This window comes from Trichomycterus rosablanca, chromosome 10, assembly GCF_030014385.1.
Source record: "Trichomycterus rosablanca isolate fTriRos1 chromosome 10, fTriRos1.hap1, whole genome shotgun sequence".
Lineage (NCBI taxonomy): Eukaryota > Metazoa > Chordata > Actinopteri > Siluriformes > Trichomycteridae > Trichomycterus > Trichomycterus rosablanca.
The window spans coordinates 28,180,734-28,204,851 of NC_085997.1; the positions used below are offsets into that span (position 1 = coordinate 28,180,734).

General features: G+C 40.1%; 2 protein-coding genes across 2 annotated transcripts; one reads left to right on the forward strand and one right to left on the reverse strand.

Annotated features, from left to right (window-relative positions):
• Positions 1–298: 298 nt before the first annotated feature.
• On the reverse strand, positions 299–11,519 carry phkg2 (phosphorylase kinase, gamma 2 (testis)). Its single transcript, XM_063003755.1, has 10 exons — positions 11,393–11,519; positions 8,344–8,447; positions 6,917–7,092; positions 6,782–6,836; positions 6,579–6,644; positions 5,627–5,790; positions 4,709–4,799; positions 3,232–3,385; positions 1,410–1,535; positions 299–1,282 (listed from the first exon to the last, which is right to left on the reverse strand). Exons 2-10 carry the CDS (start codon positions 8,436–8,438, stop codon positions 1,037–1,039), a joined length of 1,173 nt encoding a protein of 390 aa, XP_062859825.1. The 5' UTR covers positions 8,439–8,447; positions 11,393–11,519; the 3' UTR covers positions 299–1,036.
• A 7,656-nt stretch (positions 11,520–19,175) lies between these two features.
• cbx1b (chromobox homolog 1b (HP1 beta homolog Drosophila)) lies at positions 19,176–24,118 on the forward strand. The gene is made up of 5 exons (XM_063003756.1): positions 19,176–19,224; positions 19,314–19,488; positions 22,743–22,902; positions 23,027–23,121; positions 23,850–24,118. The coding sequence occupies exons 1-5, from the start codon at positions 19,176–19,178 to the stop codon at positions 23,992–23,994; spliced, it is 624 nt and encodes a 207-aa protein (XP_062859826.1). The 3' UTR covers positions 23,995–24,118.

The following is a 24,118-nucleotide window of genomic DNA, read 5'->3' on the forward strand; positions in this document are numbered from 1 at the left end:
CACTGGAAAAACAACCCCACAGCATTATCACTCTTCCACCAACATTACAATCGGCATAATGCAGTCAGGCAGGTAACATTTGCCAAACCCAGACTCATTCAAACTGCCAGATAGAAAAGCGTGATTTATCACTCCACAGTCCAGTGGCGGCATGCTTTATAACACTTCGTCTGACACTTTGTCATTGTACTTGGTGATGTAAAGCTTGCATACAGTTGCCCGTCCATGGAAACCCTTGCCATGAATTTTAATACAATTCTAAACACTGAAAATAGAAGTATGTACTCGAAGCTTTTATATAAAATGATAAGGCATTTATTTAATTACAAATTTACATTTATGGAAAGAATAATCTGCATTACTGCTGCTGTGCACCAGACAATTCCATTTTCCAGAAATGATTAATGTAGGCATATCAGCATTTTGAAAATTCTGCTTTCCTTCGAGTAGTAACATAGTAAACGTTTTAATTAATTAATAGTTAATACAGTACTCAGTCATAAAACATGTAAATTAAAATGTAAATGTAAAACATTCATTAAAATGATTCTTAAGTGTGCAGTGATGAAATGAGGTCAGCTGGATAGTTGGAATAATATTGTAAAAGGAATGGTTGGCTGAAACGTAAGTCCATGTATTATAGATAACTGATCCAAATATTCCACGTTTGGTGTCCAGTGTTTGCTTATTCAGCTGTTCACTATAGCTCAGTGTGTGCCCTGTCTGCAGTGAATGTGTTCAAAGAAGAGCTGCAACTGTAGTCTGAAGGTCCAACAGAAGATACATTCATACACTGAAATCAGTGAATATTAAAAACAAATTACCAAAAAGATAAAAGGTGAGGTCTTTCTAGTATAAGCTTGTATGAATGAAGCACCATCCACCTTTAATATCACAGTGATTAAGAAGAAACATAAAAATAGACTGTGTGCATCTGACGTCTGACCAAATGAATATCTGTAACAATAAAACATACTCTTATTAAAATTCTAATAAACATGTGTGGAATATCTTTAGACATACAATATACATTACTCTAGCTGTCAAGATCCTCAAGACCTGGTATAAGGATTTTGCTAGTGTTCTGGAAAAGAGCGGCACGGTTCTGCTGCTCTCCCTTCTTGACCCAGTGTCCATATATGCGAAAAGCACATCCATCGATAAGCTTTCGCACAGCTCTCAAAGAGTAAGGGTCTCTTATCAGGAGCTCTCGTGTAAGAGGTCTGGCCCGATTATAGCGGGAATACATCCGAATACAGGACAAAACTGTTAAGATCAACACCTGAAGAGGAAAAATATTAACATTCAGTTATAAACTTAAGCATTAAAAGAAAAAGAAATAACCCCACAAATACTTCTGCTTGCTTAAGTGCTTTCTGTTACAGTAAATTTTTGAGCATACAGCCTACCCTGAACGTCTTTCTGGGGCTAAAGAGCCGCACCTCCTCCCTCTGGTACTGGCGGAAGAAAGGATGAGCTAAGGCTTGCTCAGCTGAAAGACGAACCGTGGGATCCAGAACTAAAAGTCTTGAGATCTAAAATATATATTACATTTATAGTGATATACACAGATCAGCCATAGCATAAAAACCACCTCCTTGTTTCTACACTCACTGTCCATTTTATCAGCTCCACTTACCATATAGAAGCACTTTGTAGTTCTACAATTACTGACTGTAGTCCATCTGTTTCTCTACATACTTTGTTAGCCTGCTTTCACTCTGTTCTTCAATGGTCAGGATCCCCACAGAGCAGGTATTATTTAGGTGGTGGATGATTCTCAGCACTGCAGTGACACTGACATGGTGGTGGTGTGTTAGTGTGTGTTATGCTGGTATGAGTGGATGTTTTGTTTGTTTTATTAGGATTTTAACGTCATGTTTTACACTTTGGTTACATTCATTTTTTTTTATTTTTTTTTACCCACCACCACCCCCCCTCTTTGGGGGACCAATTAAACTTTATTATTGTTGTTAATGCAAAGTACTAAAGTGTGGTCATAACGCAGAGGGAAGATATACATAACATATAATAAAAAGACAATAATATAAGCAAAATAATGAACAAACAGGAAAAAAAAGGGGGTGAGAGCGGAGTGTAAAAGAGGAAACAGAAATGAGCAGACAACAGGGAGAAGAAAGGTAATAGTAATAGTAATTGAAGAGAGAGGAAAGAACTAAAAAATAAAATAAAATAAAAGAACAAACAAAAAAAATGGATTTGTCTTGTCTTATCTCTGTGTGTGTGCGTGTGTGCGTACGTGTGTGTGCGTTTGGTTACATTCATGACAGGAACAGTAGTCACTCATCACACAAGGTTCATCAATTCACAAGGTCATATCAAACACAGTCTTGGACAATTTAGCGATCCAATTCACCTCACTTGCATGTCTTTGGACTGTGGGAGGAAACCGGAGCACCCGGAGGAAACCCACACAGACAAAGGGAGAACATTCAAACTCCACACAGAAAGGACCCGGACCGCCCCACCTGGGGATTGAACCCAGGACATTCTTGCTGTGAGGCGACAGTGCTACCCACTGAGCCACCGTGCCACCCGGTATGAGTGGAACAGACACAGCAGCACTGCTGGAGTTTTTAAATACCATGTCCACTCACTGTCCACTCAATTAGACACTCCTACCTAGTTGGTCCACCTTGTAGATGTAAAGTCAGAGATGATCGCTCATCTATTGCTGCTGTTTGAGTTGGTCATCTTCTAGACCTTCATCAGTGGTCACAGGACGCCTCCCACGGGGTGCTGTTGGCTGGATATTTTTGGTTGGTGGACTATTCTCAGTCCAGCAGGGGCAGTGAGGTGTTTAAAAACTCCATCAGCATTGCTGTGTCTGATCCACTCACACACTAACACACCACCACCATGTCAGTGTCACTGCAGTGCTAAGAATGACCCACCACCCAAATAATACCTACTCTGTAGTGGTCCTGGGAGAGTCCTGACCATTGAAGAACAGGGTGAAAGCAGGCTAACAAAGCATGCAGAGAAAGACATGGACTACAGTCAGTAATTGTAGAACTACAAAGTGCTTCTATATGGTAAGTGGAGCTGATAAAATGGACAGTGAGTGTAGAAACAAGGAGGTGGTTTTAATGTTATGGCTGATTGGTGTATATTGCATAAATAATGCTACAAATTTGGCAAGTAAAATGTACACAAAGAAACAGAATTACAACAACTACTTTATAAGCAACCTTGTGTATAAAGTCTTACCAAGTCCTTAACTGTGTCAGACCTGTCGTCCCACTCTGGAGAGCTGAACTGATAACGACCCTCCATGATCATTCTTAGCATCAGCAGCTGTTTGCGGTGCCAGAAAGGTGGAGAGCCAGCAAGAAGAGTAAACAAGATCACACCACATGCCCATCTTGAAAAAAACCCCACAGATTAATGATAATTTTAGGCAAAACATAGGTAAGCAAACAATTAAATTAGTAGAGAGTCAGCATTGGTGCTCCTGTTAAGTTGAGGAGGGCTGAATATTTCCAATTGCAACTGTACCTAAATACCATAAGTCAGTAGCTAGTAGTTAGTTTAAGCTTTGTTGTCATGGGATGGATTACGTAGGGGAATTAGATAATAAGATGCAACTGAACAATGTTAATATTTTAATGTATAATATAGGGGACAGTGGTAGTCTAGTGGGTTGAGCGTTCAAATCCCAGCTCTGCCATGCAGCCACTGTTGGGCCCCTGAGCAAGTATACACCGGTCAGCCATAACATTAAAACCATCTCCTTGTTTCTACACTCCCTGTCCATTTTATTGGCTTCACTTACCATATAGAAGCACTTTGTAGTTCTACAATTACTGACTGCAGTCCATCTGTTTCTCTGCATTCTTTGTTAACCCTCTTTTATGCTCTTCTTCAATGGTCAGGACCCCCACAGGACGACCACAGAGCAGGTATTATTTGGGTGGTGGATCATTCTCAGCACTGCAGTGACACTGACATGGTGGTGGTGTGTTAGTGTGTGTTGTGCTGGTATGAGTGGATAAGACACAGCAGCGCTGCTGGAGTTTTTAAACACATCACTGTCACTGCTGGACTGAGAATAGTCCACCAACCAAAAATATCCAGCCAACAGCACCCCATAGCATTCTATGACCACTGGTGAAGGTCTAGAAGATGACCAACTCAAACAGCAGCAATAGATGAGTGATCGTCTCTGACTTTACATCTACAAGGTGGACCAACCAGGTAGGAGTGTCTAATAGAGTGGACAGTGAGTGGACACGGTATTTAGAAACTCCAGCAGCGAAGCCGTGTCTGATCCACTCATACCAGCACAACACACACTAACACACCACCATCATGTCCGTGTCACTGCAGTGCTGAGAATGATCCACCACCCAAATAATGCTGCTCTGTGGTGGTCCTGACCACTGAAGAACAGGGTGAACGGAGGCTAAAAATTTATGTAGAGAAATAAATGGACTACAGTCAGTAATTGTAGAACTACAAAGTGCTCCTATATGGGTGTAGAAACAAGGAGGTGGTTTTAATGTTATGGCTGATCGGAGTATGTATGAATGACAAATAAAGGCATTCCATTCTCATTCTATTCTAGTCCCTCGTTATTGGTTAAAATTATGAAAAGGGGATGCATTTGACCACAGGGCTGCAGAATTCAGCACAACACTGCTGTGGCATGTGCTCATCAAAAAGTGCTTATTAAATCTGTACTTACAAGTCAACCTCGTTTCCATATCCTTCATGTGTTTCATCCATAGAACATTTCAGAATCTCTGGTGCAAGATATCCTGGAGTTCCACACAGCTCTAATACAAAAAATTATTTTATTATAATAATTGTATTTAAGTTAGACACTAATATCATAATTAGATACAATAGTCCCATATTAAACCATTTCAAAGCATGGATACTACTAAACCCTATGTGTATAATATGCTTTCCATATAGACACATACCTATGATAAAGTTTAATTTCTAAATGAGGCACAATAAACGATTATTTAAACTACAATATTATATAATATAATATAACATTTTAAAAACCACAGCATACACAGCAAGTTAAACACTACATTACTGCACCAAGACAGCTACTACGTGACTAACTGCAGGTACTATGTATACAGCATGGATACTTATTTATTTATTTATTTAGGATTTTAACATGTTTTAACATTTGTAACTTTGGTTACATTCATGACAGAACAGATTCTTGTTACACAGAATTCATCAGTTCAAGTCTTTAATGTCAAACACAGTCATGGACAATTCTGTATCTCCAATTCACCACAATTGCACGTCTTTGGACTGTGGGAGGAAACCGAAGCTTCCGGAGGAAACCCATGCAGACAAGGGGAGAACATGCAAACTTCACACAGAAATGACCCGAACTGCTCCACCTGGGAATCAAACCCAGGAATTTCTTGCTGTGTGGTGACAGTATAGAGTGGATATAGAATGGATAGAGTGCGAAGAAGTGGATTCATCTCAGAGGCAGGACGGCGCAAGATGAATTCAACACGGCACTTAGAATGAAGTGCATTCTAAAGTTTATGACATTTTTCATTCCATATTTTTGAAAGCAAATTCACAGAAAACTGGGAGGACTATTGTATCTTTATTGACCACTCACCTCTCAGCTTTTCTCCAGGTTGCAGCTGTACTGAGAAACCGAAATCTGACAGTTTGATGTGTCCCTGGTCATCCAGGAGGATATTTTCAGGTTTGAGGTCCCGGTGTACGATATTAAGGGAATGAAGATACTGAACTGCCTCCAGAAGAGCACGCATCATACTCCTGAACATGATCAGTTGACATAAATCAATTACCAAGAACAGAGATTAATGTTTTTCCCCACAGGACCACCACAGAGCAGGTATTATTTGGGTGGTGGATCATTCTCAGCACTGCAGTGACAGCAATGCTGATGTAGTTTTTAAAAACCTCACTGTCACTGCTGGACTGAGAACAGTCCACCAACCAAAAATATCCAGCCAACAGCGCCCCGTAGGCAGCATTCTATGACCACTGATGAAGGTCTAGAAGATGACCAACTCAAACAGCAGCAATAGATGAGCGATTGTCTTTACATCTGACTTTACATCTACAAGGTGAACCAACTAGATAGGAGTGTCTAATAGAGTGGACAGTGAATGGACATTAAAGTGAGTGTATTTAAAAACTCCAGCAGCGCTGCTGTGTCTTATCCACTCATACCAGCACAACACACAATAACACACCACCACCATGTCAGTGTCACTGCAGTGCTGAGAATGATCCACCACCTAAATAATACCTACACTGTGGTGGTCCTGTGGGGGTGCTGACCATTGAAGAACAGGGTGAAAGCAGGCTAAAAAAAGTATGTAGAGAAATAGATGGACTACAGTCAGTAATTGTAGAACTACAAAGTGTTCCTATATGTTCCTACTGTTATGGCTGATCAGTGTATGTACATATGACAAATAAATGCATTCTTTATAAATGAATATGAATGCATTGTTACAAGTTCTGACATTCTCTCCATTCCCTGAATTTCAGATCATATTAAACATTACAGACAAACCATGGCTACAACTTCTCACCTGGTCTCCTTTTCACTAAGAGTGACCTTTTCTGTTAGATAATCAAACAGCTCACCCCTTCTCATGCTGGGTTTATATAAATAAAAAGAAGAATAAAAATGCATGGTAAAACAATGTTATTAAATACTTTCACAAATAAAATGTTGTTACTTATGCTACAACTAAAAAAAAAACAGAAAACAAAACTTAAAACTATTACTTACAGGTCAAATACCAAAAAGATGAAGGTTGTTGATTCATAGGAATCTACAAGAGTGACTAAAAACAGAAGAGAATGGTTGTTTTGAGAAATAAAAACATCAAGTGTACCAGGTAAAATATTGAAATGTATAACTTACTGATCGACGGGTGCCCTTTCACCACACTGAGGACATGAATCTCTTTTATTGTAGAGCTTTTAACCTCCTCCAACTGTTGCGGAGTCATCTTCTCCGCTGTGATCTCAATGATCTTTACAGCTAGTTCCTGTCCTGTGTGTTTATTTACACACCTGCGTACCACACTGCTTACACCCCTACACACAAACAGATGTTTTACCTGAGCACCAGGCATGATATGACTGCACACACTCAATAGGATACTTTAAAAAGTATGTATTCTTTTTGGTTGGTGGGGTGGTACCCTTAAAGGTGCAAATGTTATATCTTCAGTGTACACTGATCAGCCATAACATTAAAACCACCTCCTTATTTCTACACTGTTCATTTTATTGGCTTCACTTACCATATAGAAGCACTTTGTAGCTCTACAATTACTGACTGTAGTCCATCTGTTTCTCTACATACTTTTTTAACCTGCTTTCACTCTGTTCTTCAATGGTCGGGACCCCTACAGAGCCACCACAGAGCAGGTATTATTTGGGTGGTGGATCATTCTCAGCACTGCAGTGACACTGACATGGTGGTGGTGTGTTAGTGTGGGTTGTGCTGGTATGAGTGGATAAGACACAGCAATGCTGATGGAGTTTTTAAACACCTCACTGTCACTGATGGACTGGGAATAGTCCACCAACCAAAAATATCCAGCCAACAGTGCCCCATGGGCAGCGTCCTGTGACCACTGATGACAAGATGACCAACTTAAACAGCAGCAATAGATGAGCGATCGTGGACACGGTATTTAAAAATTCCAGCAGCACTGCTGTGTCTGATCCACTCATACCAGCACAACACACACTAACACACCACCACCATGTCAGTGTCACTGCAGTGCTTAGAATAATCCACCATCTAAATTATACCTGCTCTGTGGTGGCCCTGTGGGGGTCCTGACCATTGAAGAACAGGGTGAAAGCAGGCTAACAAAGTATGTAGAGAAATAGATGGACTACAGTCAGTAACTGTAGAACTACGAAGTGCTTCTATGTGGTAAAATGAGCTGGTAAAATGGACAAGGAGTGTAGAAACAAGAAGGTGGTTTTAATGTTATGGCTGATCAGTGTATACTATCACTATAATGTAAGATGTACAATAATATTACCTGGTGCTGATTGTTCAATTATTATTTCTATTCATTTTATATCACTTGCTTATCCATTTTTTACCATTGTGCATGTGATATCAACATTTAGGCAAAGACCCTGTTCCAATTAGTGCCACAAGCATTAGAGCCCTTCCTCCAAGTCTATACTCTGTGCACTGAGGACGATAATCAGCAAATGTACACATGTCTAGACAGCTAAAGTGCTCAACAGGCTCAGATTTGTTTCATTAAAGTGAGCAAAATCTATGGTATATTAATGTCAATGCTGCATCATGACACTTACCTGCCAATTACCTCCTTGGGCTCATACTTTTGATGAAACTCCTTGGCTCCCACCCAATCAGGGAGTTCATCTCCGAGCATCAGATCACGAGTCATGTCCACAACCTAATGACAAAAATCTCAAGTCAAGTCAAATAACAAAAGACTATTAATCTGTATCCAGGAATACTTCTCACTGGTAAATTGATCATAATGCACAGTAAGTGTCCAGTTAATTAGGTGTACCTACTGTACTCTTGTACATTTACAAACATAAGTTAAGAAATGCTTCTGGCTCAATAGGTATGAAATAAAGCATTTGTTTATGCATTTTTTTCCCTTTTAGCGTGTCCAATTGCCCGATTGTGTCATGCTTCCTCTCCACCAATGCCGATCCCCGCTCTGATTAATGAGAACGAAGCTAACCCACAAACTAATCTTTGTCACCTGCACTTTGACGAATGCAGTGCAGCTCAGCACTGTGTACGGAGAGACACACCCTGACATCTCTGTGCAGGCGCCATCAATCAGCCAGCAGAGGTCGTAATTGCATTCGTTATGAGAGAGACTTTATCCAGTTTAATCCCACCCCTATCTGAACAACAGGCCAATTGTTGTTCATGTGGCTGCTCAGCCCAGCCGGCAAGCAGAGCTGAGACTCAATACGATGTATTCGAGATCCCAGCTCTGGTTCCAACGTGTGTTTTTACTGTTTTTTTGTGCCAGACTTTGTGAGAGAATAGCTGTCAGTTTAAAGACAATGCTTCCCAGTGCAAGATTGCCAAGAATTTAAGTCTTTCACCATCTACAGTTCATAGTATCATAAAAAAGATTCAGGGAATCAGGGGAAATCTTGGTGCGTAAATGCCAAGGACAGAAACTGCTGCTGAATGTGTGTGACCATCAACCCCTTGGGTGGTATTGTTTGGGAAACCATCATGCTACCATGATAGACATTTACATTTTCAGCATTTAGCAGACGCTATTTTGCTCAATACCAACTTTGGTGTGAACCCCATTTCCAAAAACGTTGGAACACTTTCTAAAATGAAATAAAAACTAAATTGTAATTTAGTTTACTAAATGACTAAACAGTAATTTACTAAACTGTAATTTGTTTAAAAGGTTTAACTTTTATTTAACTGATTTAAAGTACAAAGAAAAGAATTTCAGTGTTTTTACTGACGCTGATGTGTTTTTACTGTTTTTACAGATAATTGTATTCTGTAACTATAAAAACAATAGAACGTGACTCCTGTTGGGAATAAGACTAAGTTTAAAGCAATAAGCCACGAGAGACCATGCGATACTGCGATTTTTTACAATGGCTTCGAACGCGGCTCAGCCAATCAGATTTTAGGACCGGAACTATCCGTTTTATAATATACAATTAACACCAGCCCCGGTTCTGGACTGCTTTGCTTGGGGGGGCAGTAAAACCTAATGAGGGGGCATGTTGATAGTCATGTTTTTGAAGCCATAAATATATTCAAGGCTTGATTTGTGCATGAATGATGACAGCCAAGCTATTGATACTGGCTTAAAGTGATGTATGAGGTAAAGAAATAAAAATGCATGTTTTCGAACTTAAACTTAAAACCCAATGATTAAAAAATACATGTTGATTATGTAAATGGAGAAAAAAGATTATCTAATTGTATTTCATTTTAATACGCCCCCTTAATTAAATTGCCATTACTAATAGAACAACTCTATTTCTTGAAAGGCTTTAATACAAATTTAAGTCAAAGCTGACAAATGTACCTACACACAGACTGAGAATATTCAAACGTGGAAATAGGAATGAGTGAGAATATTTATATTATTGGGAAATTAAAATATAAAGAAAACAAAAGAATACTAATTCTGTAAAAAAAAAGTGTTTACCAGTATACCTGCCTCTCGCTCACACTAACAGAACATATACTGCCGAACTGAACTGTTTGGGGCAGTCTGCCGATTTTTATATGACTCAAAGAGCCAATCAGGAATAAGCAAGGAAATATCTTCACACTGTAAAACAAAATGCATTTTTGTGATTGGTTCAGAGATAATTTTAAAAATAGCCGTTGCTTGCATTGTGCTTGGGGGGGCAAAGACACAATTTGGGGGGGCAATGCCCCCCTCAGCCCCCCCCTAGCGCCGGCCCTGATTAACACCATTCTTGAAGGTTCCACAATTTGCATTTGAACTGGTAACAGGTGAGGTCATCAAGAATGACTACAAAAGGTGCATCCACCAAAGGCTTAGTATTTGCCAGCAAGGGTGGGTTGTGGTTCCCCACTTTGTGCCAGACTTTGTGAGAGAATAGCTGTCAGTTTAAAGACAATGCTTCCCAGTGCAAGACTGCCAAGAATTTAAGTCTTTGAGGGTCTCTCTCATAACTTCATCACTAGGCTACGGCTTTGCCTAGACATGGGCTCAGGAGTACTCTGGAAAATCAGTGTCTCTTAACACAGCCTGCCACTGCATTAAGAAACTGTATTGTGTAAAGAAAAAGCAATATGTTCACTTTGCACAAAAACAAAGGTAAGTTCTCTGGGCCCAAAGCGATCTGAGATGGACCAAAAGACAGTGGAAATGTGTTTTGTGGTCAGACGAGTCTATGTTTCAGCTTGTCAGATTCTACGTGCCAAAGATAAAAAGATAAAACTAAACGTGCAAACAACAGCATCTCTGTTTCAACTCGAGCTGTTGAGCAGCTCGTCTTGTATGCAGCAAGATTGGGCAAAAATTCGACTTGCAAAACTGCCAAAAGTTAGTACCTTCAATTCCCAAACGATTAAAAAGTGTAAATAAAGAAAAAGGTGATGTGGCCCAGTGGTAAACACGCCTCTGTCCCAGCTTTTTGAGTCTTAACACACAGTATTAAGTTGAAAGTGTCTCAACTTTTTTTGGAAAACTTCAGCATGCGTAACAATAAACAACTTTTACTCGAAATTATTTATATTTATGCAATGGTAGCTAAACAATTGTGTCCTTCAAAGCACATACAAGTACAGTACTAGTTATAATTAGTAATACTTAACTAATACACGCTAAGCCTCAGGTTCACAAATACATTTACTTACGTGTGTTCCTCTGAATCAGAACAGTATGACAGGAGCAGTTTATTCAGATATCCTTTTAAAACTTCACTTTACTGGGACTTTCAAGAGGATTTCATTTAGACATCATAAAGTAAACAGGCAGAGCGAACGTGCATCTTCTTCTTTACTGATCACAATAGTTACATTTGTACTCATTACTGCCACCAACAAACTAAAGTTGGAAAGTAGGACTATTCAATTCCATACATTTTGGAATCGACTCAATTAATCGACTCCAGAAGCTCGAAATGCAGTCGACAAAGTTAATTCCTACGGTGGAATACATATAAGTGGAATTTATATAAGGAGAAACAAATTATCTCCAGCACCCAATATAAGTAGAAAATATTCTTATTAGACTGTTAATACACTGCCAAAAAAAATTAAGGGAACTCTTAAATAACACATAATTTAATGAACATAGTAATAAACATAAAACATAAAAACTAGGGCTGTCACGCGATTAAATTTTGTAATCGAGATTAATCACGATTAAAGAACCAAATTAATCTCAATTAATGGCTAACTAATAACTAAGCACAATTTGAACAGTTATTTTTTTTTATTTTTTTTTTATTTATTTTTTTTACCCCTTTTTCTCCCCTTTTAGCGCATCCAATTGTTCAATTAGCATCGTGCTTCCTCTCTGTCTATGCCGAACCCTGCCCTGACGGAGGTGATTGAAGCTAACCCGTATCCCCTCCGAAACATGAGCAGCAGCCAGATGCATCTTTGCCACCCACACATTGACGAGTTTGGCGCCACCTAGCGTTGCATGCGGAGAGACACACCCTAAGGGCACCCTCTCCCATCTCTGTGTAAGCGCCTCCAATCAGCCGGCAGAGAACGCAATCGCATTCTGACAGAGAGACCCACATCCGGTTCTTTGTCCCACCCCCCACATGAGCAACCGGCCAATCGTTGCTCATATAGCCACTCAGCTTCGAACCGGTAAAGCAAGGCTGGATTCGATACCACGCTCTCAGAATCCAGCCCTGGTTGCAGCGCGTTTCTTTTTACCGCTAACAGTTATGCACATTTTTATTGCAAGAACATGTTTACCAATAAAAACATTCATAAAATTATTATAAAATTATTAAATCTAAATTATTTTTAAAAAGCCAGCCATTGCCTATATAGAGTTGTTACCAGCTACCCATCTTTCAGTCAGTTATTTAAAATGACAAGTCTGTTCACATTGAGGATTTTTTCCTGTTCATAACCCTGCCACTGAAAACAGGCGTTCATAATATGAACCATTTCTAGATGCAACACCAGTGGTATAACTAGGAGCTCATGGGCCCCAGTGCAAAAAAAAAAAGTTGGGCCCCCTCAACAAATTGCATATGATGATAGCTGATCAGAATGAATTAAAAGTACTCACTCAGAAGTTGGACTTCAAGTCCAAATTCCTGCCTCTGGTATTTTTAATGCACAGTTCATGTGCTTTCCATCCAAATTCATCTGAAATACAGTCAGAGTCTGAGCTCATTTTGTCTGTAACGCGTATCTGTGCGCGCAGACGCCTGAGACAAATGCGGCTCTGACCACAGATGATATTAAAGCGTCAATTAATAACTGTAATTTTGTCTAGTGATGATTTCTCACACTTTTTGAAAATTATTATTTAAAATACCCGAGCTCGAGTCAGTTGTAACTGGAAAAGAGCCGTGTTATCACTATACAGTATAAACACAATGTTGGTGTGTTAAAGCAGCGCTAATTACAACGTGGCATATTTACGTGGCACAAACACAGCCCAATAACAATTGTTTGATTGAAAATTTTAATCTCGATTATCGACAGCCCTAATAAAAATGCATAATAAACATAAAAGTTGAAAATATTTACTTATATAAATTGTGTAATTATAAGAACAAAATGACAACAACAGTCAATGAATACCAAAATCATCATCATGGAGGGCTGGACTCAAATTCATACAAAAAAATCCTGCTCAAAGTTCCTGCTGCTGGGTTGATGCCCTTCTATATCCCTGTCCTGCTCTCCTTGTGTAACGACCTGTGTCCTGGTATCTCCTCAATGCTCTTGAGACTGTGCTGGGAGGCACAGGAAACCTTCTTGCAACAGCACGTTTGGAGGTGCCATCCTGGAGGAACTGGACTACCTGTGCAACCTGATAGGGCTGCAGGTACTGCCTCATGCCACCAGTAGTTACAAGGACACTAGCAAAATGCAAAACCAAAGAAGAATCATTCAGCAAGGATGAAGAGGGAGTATTTGTCTGTGGCCACCACCTTTCCTTGTCACTTTCATTTGCACCAAAGCACTCATTTGAACTTGATTCACAATCGCTAATGCTTTCTAACTGGGCAGATTGATATCCCTGAAGTTTAATTGACTTTGTGTTATACTGTGATGATTAAGTGTTCCCTTAATGCAATGTAATATTTGAAAACACGAGGCACGTGCCGCTCAGGTGGGGCAGCGGTAAAAACACACGCTGCAACCAGAGCTGGAATCTCAAATACATCGTATCGAATCTCAGCTCTGCCTTGCCGGCTGAAGGCTGAGCTGCCACATGAACAACGATTGGCTTGTTGTTCATGTGGGCGGGACTAAGCCAGATATGGGTCTCTCTGTCAGAATGGTGCAATTACGACCTCTGCTGGCTGATTGGCGGCGCCTACACAGAGATGAGGAAAGAGTGCTCTTAGGGTGTGTCTCTCACGCACACAACGCTAGGTGGCACAACACTCGTCAATGTGTGGGTGATAAGATGCATGCGGCTTGCTGCCCACGTGCCGTAGGGAGTGTGGGTTAGCTTCGATCTCCTCGGTCAGAGCAGGGATCGGCATAGGCAGAGAGGAAGCATGATGCAATCGGGCAATTGGACACGCTAAAAGGGGAGAAAAAGGGGAGAAAATCCATAAAAAAAAAAAAAAGAATAAAGAAAACACAAGGCACAGCCTGGGTGTGGCACAGCAACATGGATTCTAAGGGCCTGTGTTCAAGCTTTGCCTCCTGTCACTATAACAAATAGTACTACTACTAGAATACGAATGCAATAGATGAAAAAAATAATAAAATAGAATGCCTTTATTTGTCATATGTACATACACACATGTTTGGTACAATGAAAGGCTTTTTCTGTGAATCCCAGCTTGCTTGGAATCTGGGACCACTATACAGTGTCCATTGAGCCGAAAGGGCTAAGGGCCCAAGAGTGGATGCATGGCAGAACCTATTCAAACCCACACCCTTTCACACCCAGTACTGTTGCACATCTGAAGACGTGTTTGCAGGAAAAATGGGACAAAATAAAACCTAAACTCTAAATCACTTGGTATCCTCGGTGCCAAAATGACTTTTAAGTGTGGTGAAAAGAAATGGCAACTTTACAAAGTGGTAAATGATTTACTGCCCCAACTTTTTTTTTGGAATGTGTTGCAGGCCTGTACGGAGCCCCTAAGGTGACATCCCCCCAAAAAATAATAAAAATGCGTGGCCACGCCTTATTAACTCGTGGGAACAAGATAATTAAGTCGTGGCCACCACTTAGTAAGGTGGTGGTAACAAGATCCTTTTATTTTCACAGCTTACACAAATCATACAGAATCGGATATATGCTGTAGGGGAATTCATGTACATGGCAATAGATGATCACACCATATTCAACTGTTTCAACCTTTGCCACGACTTAATTATCTCGTTCCCACGCCTTATTAAGTCGTGGCTACGACTTAATTATCTCGTTCCCACGAGTTAATAAGGCGTGGCCACGCATTATTTTTTTTGGGGGGGATGTCACCTTAGGGGCTCCGTAGGGGGCCTGAAATGCAGGAATGGATGTTTATTAATAAATGAAATAAAGTTGCCAGACAAAACATGAAATATCTCAGGTTCATACTGTCTGCAATGAAATAAAAGTCTGTTTTTTTTATTATTTGCATTTTCTGTGTTGTCCTAACGTTTTCTGAATTGGGGTTGTAAATAATTTCATTGTGAACACAAGATGCTGCTGAAAATCATCCTGACGATTATCGCCCTGTGGGGTCGCGAATCGAAATGAAATGAAGAATCGATTCTTAGTTAGATCGACTTCAAAACATTGTGGAAAACACTGTTTAACTCAAAACAAAGTGAACCTCAACGAACTACAGCTATACATGTGTATTATTCAACAGCTGTATGGTAGGCTGTTCTGTTCAGATATGGGCCGAATAATAAAAAGCGCACAGAGCTCAGGACGCCTGCGCCGAGCCGCAGCTGGATCAGCCGACCATGTTACTGTAGCTGATCCCCATTGTAACCTACAACCTCAGCATTCCTTATAGCGGGATATTTATTCAATACAGCTGTGCATCCCTATCAGATCGTTATACTATAAGCCACCAGCGTGGCAGCATTTGCGTCGTGGCAAGGCAGCTATAAGTAAGTATATATTTCATTATTATTATTTATTTGGATAGGGTGTTCATTCATTCAGCTGTTTGCATGAGCACGATCTGGTTGCCAGTTTAGCGTCTGCAGCAGTCAGGCTGTAACTGTATGGATGATTAATCATGGTGTGGTACAAAAACGCTTTATTTAGTCAGAAATGAAAGAAAGCGCTGCACTGAAATGGAAAAGCAACATGGCGCAGGATGCTTCGAATTCCACCGAGGAAAAGTAGCTCCAGCGTTGCCTTGCTCTCATCCATTTTATTTATAAAACGAAGCCCGGGCTGGAAGAAGGAGAATAAAATAGGACTGGTTGCTTTATGCATGCTTCTATAGGAGATATGCACTTATCATGTCATTCTGCAACTTAATATGATTGCTACTAAGATTCCAGATGTGCATTGTGGATGTTACTAGACGCGCTGATCACGTTTTCCATTTTCAAAACAATACCAGTATGAGAGCTCTAAGTGTCGGCTGATAAACATCATGATCCAGTACTGATTTTAATGGAATCTGAAAGGATTCTGTACAAGCAAGTGACGTGTAATGTTACAGGAGTGATGCTTTATGGCACTAGAGGTCGGTCCTCTGTTGACATGCATATTACACTGCCTGGCCAAAAAAAAAAAAGGTCACACACTCTAATATTTTGTTGGACCGCCTTTAGCTTTGATTACGGCACGCATTCGCTGTGGCATCGTTTCCACAAGCTACTGCAATGTCACAACATTTATTTCTGTCCAGAGTTGCATTAATTTTTCCCCAAGATCTTGTATTGATGATGGGAGATTTGGACCACTGCGCAAAGTCTTCTCCAGCACATCCCAAAGATTCTCAATGGGGTTCAGGTCTGGACTCTGTGGTGGCCAATCCATGTGTGAAAATGATGTCTCATGCTCCCTGAACCACTCTTTCACAATTTGAGCCGGATGAATCCTGGCATTGTCATCTTGGAATATGCCCGTGCCATCAGGGAAGAAAAAATCCATTGATGGAATAACCTGCTGACCTCATTCTTTGGGCACATAACATTGCTGAACCTAGACCTGACCGACTGCAGCAACCCCAGATTATAGCACTGCCCACACAGGCTTGTACGATAGGCACTAGGCATGATGGGTGCATCACTTCAGCCGCCTCTCTTTTGACCCTGATGCGCCCATCACTCTGGAACAGGGTAAATCTGGACTCATCGGACCACATGACCTTCTTCCATTGCTCCAGAGTCCAATCTTTATGCTCCCTAGCAAACTGAAGCCGTTTTTGCCGGTTAGCCTCACTGACAAGTGGTTTTCTTAAGGCTACACAGCTGTTTAGTCCCAATCCCCTGAGTTCCCTTCACATTGTGCATGTGGAAATGCTTTTACTTTCACTATTAAACATCCCTGAGTTCTACTGTAGTTTTTCTACCATTTGATTTCACCAAACGTTTAAGTGATCACCGATCACGATCATTCAAGATTTTTTTGGACCACATTCCTTCCTCGAAGATGATGTTTCCCCCCCACTGTCCTTCCACTTTTTAATAATGCGTTGGACAGTTCTTAACACAATATTAGTAGTTTCAGCTTCTCCTTAGATGTTTTCTCTGCGTGATGCATGCCAATAATTTGACCCTTCTGAAACAGATGAACATCTTTGCCATGACCACAGTCATTCCACATGGTTGTTTAACAGATGAGAAGCTACTCACTGCATCAGTTAGGGTTAAATAACTTGTTGCCAGCTGAAACATAATCACCCATGCAGTAATTATCCAATGGAAGGCTCTTACCTATTTGCTTAGTTAAATCCAGGTGTTGACATTTTTTTGGCCAGGCAGTATATGTGTCATAAGTCAGCATCACATCAAACGCATCATATCTAAACTCTCTTTACTATCTGATTTGTTTCATATAATAAGTTTACAATTTGCTTTTCTCATAATTCAATTTAAATATACTTGAATTAGGAAGAATTAAGCCTGCCAAAAGATTACTTGGTAATCTTAGTACTTGGTAATCTTAGTAATCTTGGTACTTGGTGATTGCTGCACTACCCAAGCACCCTAATAATATTATATAAATACTTTTCCATTAAATCTTCTTATTTACCACTGATGTGTCCTGGTCAGGGTCATAGTGGATTGCTTTGTATTATTAACTTGTTGGAAAACTGTGTTGACGCATACTTGTACAGTGGTAGCCTAGTGGGTCGAGATCTGGGCTATCAACTGAAATGCCATGCATTGCAGCCACTGTTGGGCACTTGAGCAAGGCCCTTAACCATCTCTGCTCCAGGGGCACTGTACGATGGCAGACCCTGCGCTCTTACCCCAGCTTCCAAACAAGCTGGGATACGTGAAGAAGGAATTTTGTTGTATTGTACACCTGTATATGTGTATACCAATCAGCCATAACATTAAAACCACCTCCTTGTTTCTACACTCACTGTCCATTTTATCAGCTCCACTTACCATATAGAAGCACTTTGTAGTTCTACAATTACTGGCTGTAGTCCTTCTATTTCTCTACATACATTTTAGCCTGCTTTCACCCTGTTCTTCAATGGTCAGGACCCCCAGAGGACCACCGCAGAACAGGTATTATTTAGGTGGTGAATGATTCTCAGCACTGCAGTAACACTGACATGGTGGTGGTGTGTTAGTGTGTGTTGTGCTGGTATGAGCGGATCAGACACAGCAGCGCTGCTGGAGCTTTTAAATGTTGTGTTCACTCACTGTCCACTCTATTAGACACTCCTACCTGGTTGGTCCACTTTGTAGATGTAAAGTCAGAGATGATCGCTCATCTATTGCTGCTGTTTGAGTTGGTCATCTTCTAGACCTTCATCAGTGGTCAGCTTCATCAGTGGTCAGCTAAGCGTCTGCTAAATGCTGAAAAAAATGGTCACAGGATGCTGCCCACGGGGCGCTGTTGGCTGGATATTTTTGGTTGGTGGACTATTCTCAGTCCAGCAGTGACAGCAGCATTGCTGTGTCTAATCCACTCATACCACCACAACACACACTAATACACCACCACCATGTCAGTGTCCTGACCATTGAGGTACAGCATGAAAGGGGGCTAACACAGCATGCAGAGAAACAGATGGACTACAGTCAGTAATTGTAGAACTACACAGTGCTCCTATATGGTAAGTGAAGCTGACAAAATAAACAGTGTGTGTAGAAACAAGGAGGTGGTTTTAATGTTATGGTTGATTGGTGTATATGACATTTATTCTACTTTTTATGTTTCTGAAACAGTAATAATACAAAACTAGAGCCAAAACAGTTGATGGAAAACAATAAACTGTGTTGACACATAACTACCATTTATATTCTTGTGTATTTTCAGATGTTAGAATCCCTTGGGAACATGAGCCAAACATCAGAGACGCCAGTCGAGGTTTCAGTTGTGACAGAAGGTTTGGTATTTTTAACATTAAACATATAATAAAAGATGCCTTTATAACGTTCTGGCAATCTAGATGCTTATTATTTTCCTCTGCTATAGCTCCTCCTGCGCAGACTGAAGCCAAGCAGCCAGCAGGAGGAAAGAAACAAAATAAGAAGAAAGTGGAAAAGGTGGTGGAAGAAGAGGAGGAAGAGTATGTTGTGGAGAAGGTCCTGGACCGACGTGTTGTGAAGGGAAGAGTAGAGTATCTCCTCAAGTGGAAAGGCTTTTCAGAGTAAGTGTATGAGAGTAATCCACTGACTCTTACAATCCTGTTACATCACATCAACTTAAGGCCCACGGGCCAAATCCGGCCCGCCACTTTATTTTATGTGGCCGGCGAGAGCTTAAGACGTATGATTGTCTTTAAATACACTATAAAATCGTACATAAATTGCATCTCCCACAATGCTTGCAATGATTTTGTGACCTGCGAAGTGACCGCATCCCGCCACTAGACACTTCACAGCAGCGTTGAGGCGGTTTTCCAACAAGTGATGTTGAGAAATATTTACAAATAATCCCAAAATGTACAAGAAGAGAAAACTGAAGCAGAATTAAGGGAATTTAATTGAATTAAGGTGTGAAAGTGAATACAAGTTTGTGCTTCAAGAAGAAAAACCGGTATGTCTCTTATGTTATGAGGCCATGTCTGTGGTAAAGGAGTACAATATAAATGTAGATATATATTATAAATAAACAGTATAAATTTGGCATTTTGACACCAAACACAGAATTTAGCCTCCAAGAAAAACAACAAATTGTCCAAGAATTAAGAGGCAGACTGCATTTACAGCATGATACGTTACAATCGGCCCTTTGAGGGCCACTGTAATGCAGATGTGGCCCTCGGTAAAAATAAGTTTGACACCCATGTCATCAAGACTTTACACATGCAGTATACCAGGCAGATTTTTCATGCATAAGCAAAACATTTTTTTATTTGATGATACTGATTATTCAGTTTCTCTGCATGTTTAATTTGGCACAGTTTTTATGCCAGATGCCCTTACTGAGGCAACCCTCCTGATGGGCAAAATAGATGCACTTATCCTATATGCCCCCCCAATGGCTTGGTAATGTAACACCATGCACCTTAGTTGTAGTATTTTAAAATAATGATAAAGACTGATAATGCATAAGCTAGACTAAGACAGAAAGACTTTAGAATTTAGTTTTGACTCATAACACTCAAACTTTGACCAATCTTGATAGCCAGATGTGGTTGTTAATAATCTCATTTCACATCTGTGGGCAATAATATTGACTTAGCTCCCCTGTGCCTTTTATGAGAAGTTTTTTTCTAATTAGATTTTAAAATGTAACTGCAGAATTTAGCTTCTTTTAGGCACCAAAAGAATTAGCAACGTCAAACATTGCTGCTGGAAACAAAGCCTGGCTTGTAGTATGTGTCATCATTTATTCCACAAGTGCTCTATGGGATTAAGATCAGGCATGCCAGAAAAGTTCTTCCATCCCAAACTCTGCAAACTATCTATGGTCTTTATGGATTCTACTTCATGCATGTCAACATGGTCATCCTAAAACCAGAGAGTGTCTTACCCAAAGTGATTCCACAGTGACAGAAGCCAGGGGCGTAACTACCTCGCAGGTGCACTGGGGCCCATGGGCCCTCCACGACATGAACTCAAACCCCCACCAGACTGCCCCCCCATTGGCTGCTCTCGCCAGGTCGTTATTATTATATTACAATATTTTTGTTAAGTAAAATATTAAAATAACTAAAAGACAATTAAATATCAGAATACATGTATCTGTCAGCATACGTCATATATATATTAAACGATTAAAATTTTTAATCGCGATTAATCTCAGAATTTCATATAGTTAATTGCGATTAATCACTTTTTTTTTTTAAAAAGGAGGTGGTTTTAATGTTATGGCTGATCGGTGTACATACACTAACATGCACAAAATCTCATTCACAATCAACACAGTCTTGTTCCCTGGGTTCTGACAACTCATACTAGTGACTATATTACTTGTATCTTTGCACAATATTGCATTGTTTTTGCACCTTATTCTCACCTTATTCTACCTGCTGCTATATAAACCCTACGCTGCTAACTGGATATCAGAATACATTTTTATTAGGGCTGTCGAAGTTAACGCGATAATAATAACGCGTTCCAGTGTTGCCAGATTGGGCGGATTTTGTTGGAAAACGATTTAATAGCATTTAAATAACACTTCTGTTTAAAAGAAAATATTCAGTTTTAAGAAGCACCAGCATTGTAGAAGGCTATTAAAAGTAAAGTCAATTTTCAATGCTGATTTGGCTTAATAGTGTTGGTCAGTCTGTATCATATTCTTGAAATAATAAAGTATTGCAAAGAAATATCTCTGAAATTCTTCCTCATAATGTTAAGGTTGCTATATTTTGGTTTTTCACTTGTCAGGGAAAATTAAGAGAGATAATTTTTATCATGCGTGTGATATATATCATTTACGTGATCTGCGTATCACGTTACCACTGTGTGTTGTACGTCAATGAGCTGATATGTGTATCAGGTGACCAGCGGGTAACGGCGTGTTGTTTAAGTGTGATGCTCCAAGTTGTGGATTAAGCAATAAAGACAACAAGTTCTCCACATAACTAGTGTCATTTGTATTTCGTGGTTAAGTACAAAACATAACAATGCGAGTCTTTGTGATGTAATTCTACATGGCACTCACTGCCTGTATAGGTAAATGAGTGAGTGACCACATAAAAAAGGTATCAGTTTCTGTGCCACCCCTGTGTGAGCAATGGTCTCAGTCTGGCCACCCCTGTGAAAATTGTCTGGCTCCGCCACTGGGCACTTACTCCTCTACTCTTAATGAGAGATGCCGTGCACGGTCAAGTCTCAACATGAACTACGAATGACTCGCAGGGCCAAATAGAATTTGCGTTAACGGCACTATTTTTAAAAATCGCGTTAAATTGAGATCGCGTTAATGCGTTATTATCGCGTTAACTTCGACAGCCCTAATATATATATAATTTTTATATATATTTTTATATTTATATTTATAAAAAATTTTGGGCCCCCTCAGCAAATTTCATACACACACACACACACATGTTTGTGTGTGTGTACATCCACTAAGCCCAGTTAGTGTTGTTTGCCACTATAGCAATTGTGTTTTCACTGTTCCAGAGTCCAAATTTAGTATGCTTTGCTATTGAGCTGTTGTTGGCTCAGATATTTCTGTTTTAAACCAAATTCCAGGGAGAAAATCAGACTGCAGCTAGTCTAAATGTCTAAAAACCTGTGTCAAGTTCAGAAAAATTGAGCATATCTAAACAGATTTGTTGAAAATCATTTAATTGTGTCACCCTGAAACTGTCTGAACTGTCTGTTTAGCACAATCAATTTATGGTTAGTTTGTCAATGAATATTGTAAGACTGTATTTTAGACTAATGCATCAGTTACAAATGGTTATCATTAAATTATCAAGAATTTCTTCTCTGTATGTCTGACCAGTGAGGACAACACTTGGGAGCCAGAGGAAAACTTGGACTGCCCAGATCTCATTGCAGAATACCTTCAGTCCCAGAGAACCGCTAATGAGACTGGGGTCAAACGGCGCCCTGAAGGAGACGGAGATGGAAAGGAGACCCAGCCGAAAAAGCGCAAGGATGAAGTAAGCATTTTGAAGGACCGTTCATCAGCCCATTTTCATTAACTAGGAAGGATGGATATTTAAATACTCAGAGCTTGACTCAATCTCATGGGATGATGTCTTAATTGCCATTCCTTTAATTTAGCCAGAGAAACTGAGAGGCTTTGCCCGTGGCTTGGATCCCGAGAGGATTATTGGTGCAACAGACTCAAGCGGAGAGCTTATGTTCCTCATGAAATGGTGTGTATGGGGCTGCATGCCCAGATTTCAACTGTTTTAGTTAGATTAGATTGTTCAGTTCTTGTGCTGGTCACTGTGTTTACCCCAAAGTGTAGCTGTAGACACATGAAAGAATGTGTCTTAGGAAGTGTAAGGTGTTGGATGAAAACGAACTTTAGGAAAAGCTTCAGTGCTCCTTGGCATAGCCAACAAGTGTGTGGAATTGTACCGGTAGGATAAATTAACATTTTTTGCAAAGATATTCCCTCACTTGGTGTTGATGATGGTGGTAGACAGTGCAGTCTAAGACATTTGTCCGAAATCTCCTATAGATTTTCAACTAGGTTGACACCGTAGGGTTATTTTAGGGTATTGCCATTATTAAAAACACACTTCCATTCAGAACAGTGATCAGTGCACTAACAAATAGACTAAAACCTGCCAGCAAAATGCTAGCCTTCTAGCATAACAGAGCCACTGGGCTCCCTTACTGATGTCAAGCATTAAGAACTGTATCATTCTCTTGGTGTAGGACGTATATACCATTAAACACTAGTCAATTTAGTGTTTTTTGAGACTGGAACACCTGTCATCCATACTCCAATAAAGAAAAAAATTTTTAGGATCACTTGTTTGTGTCATGCAAACTTCATGCCAGTTTTTCCTATTATTTTACCCATCAATATCCAAAGTGGGGCAACTTTGTTTTTTTGTAAATGGTTTTTTATTGCTTTTGTCTCCATTTGCAGGAAAAACTCTGATGAGGCAGATCTCGTTCCAGCCAAGGAGGCAAATGTGAAGTGTCCACAGGTGGTCATTTCTTTCTATGAAGAGCGACTCACCTGGCATTCTTACCCCACTGACGAGGAGGAGAAGAAGGATGAGAAAAACTAGGCAAATGATTGGGATCTATTGGGAAAATGAACTGTAAACGACAGCTATTCAAATCCAAACCTCTGTTTTATTTTCTAAAAAGGCGTAAATGAAGGTTTACATGATTCACTCCAATCCCAACTCA

What these genes read in the sequence shown, in the direction of transcription:
- cbx1b (XM_063003756.1), top strand. Translation starts at nt 19,176, where the DNA reads ATGAGCCAAACATCAGAGACGCCAGTCGAGGTTTCAGTTGTGACAGAA. An exon ending in GGTTTCAGTTGTGACAGAAG is followed by an intron (nt 19,225 to 19,313) that starts GTTTGGTATTTT and finishes CCTCTGCTATAG; the next exon opens with CTCCTCCTGCGCAGACTGAA. An exon ending in CGAAAAAGCGCAAGGATGAA is followed by an intron (nt 22,903 to 23,026) that starts GTAAGCATTTTG and finishes CCTTTAATTTAG; the next exon opens with CCAGAGAAACTGAGAGGCTT.
- phkg2 (XM_063003755.1), bottom strand. Translation starts at nt 8,438, where the DNA reads ATGACTCGTGATCTGATGCTCGGAGATGAACTCCCTGATTGGGTGGGA. An exon ending in GAAAGGGCACCCGTCGATCA is followed by an intron (nt 6,837 to 6,916) that starts GTAAGTTATACA and finishes TTCTGTTTTTAG; the next exon opens with TCACTCTTGTAGATTCCTAT. An exon ending in ATCTTTTTGGTATTTGACCT is followed by an intron (nt 6,645 to 6,781) that starts GTAAGTAATAGT and finishes ATATAAACCCAG; the next exon opens with CATGAGAAGGGGTGAGCTGT.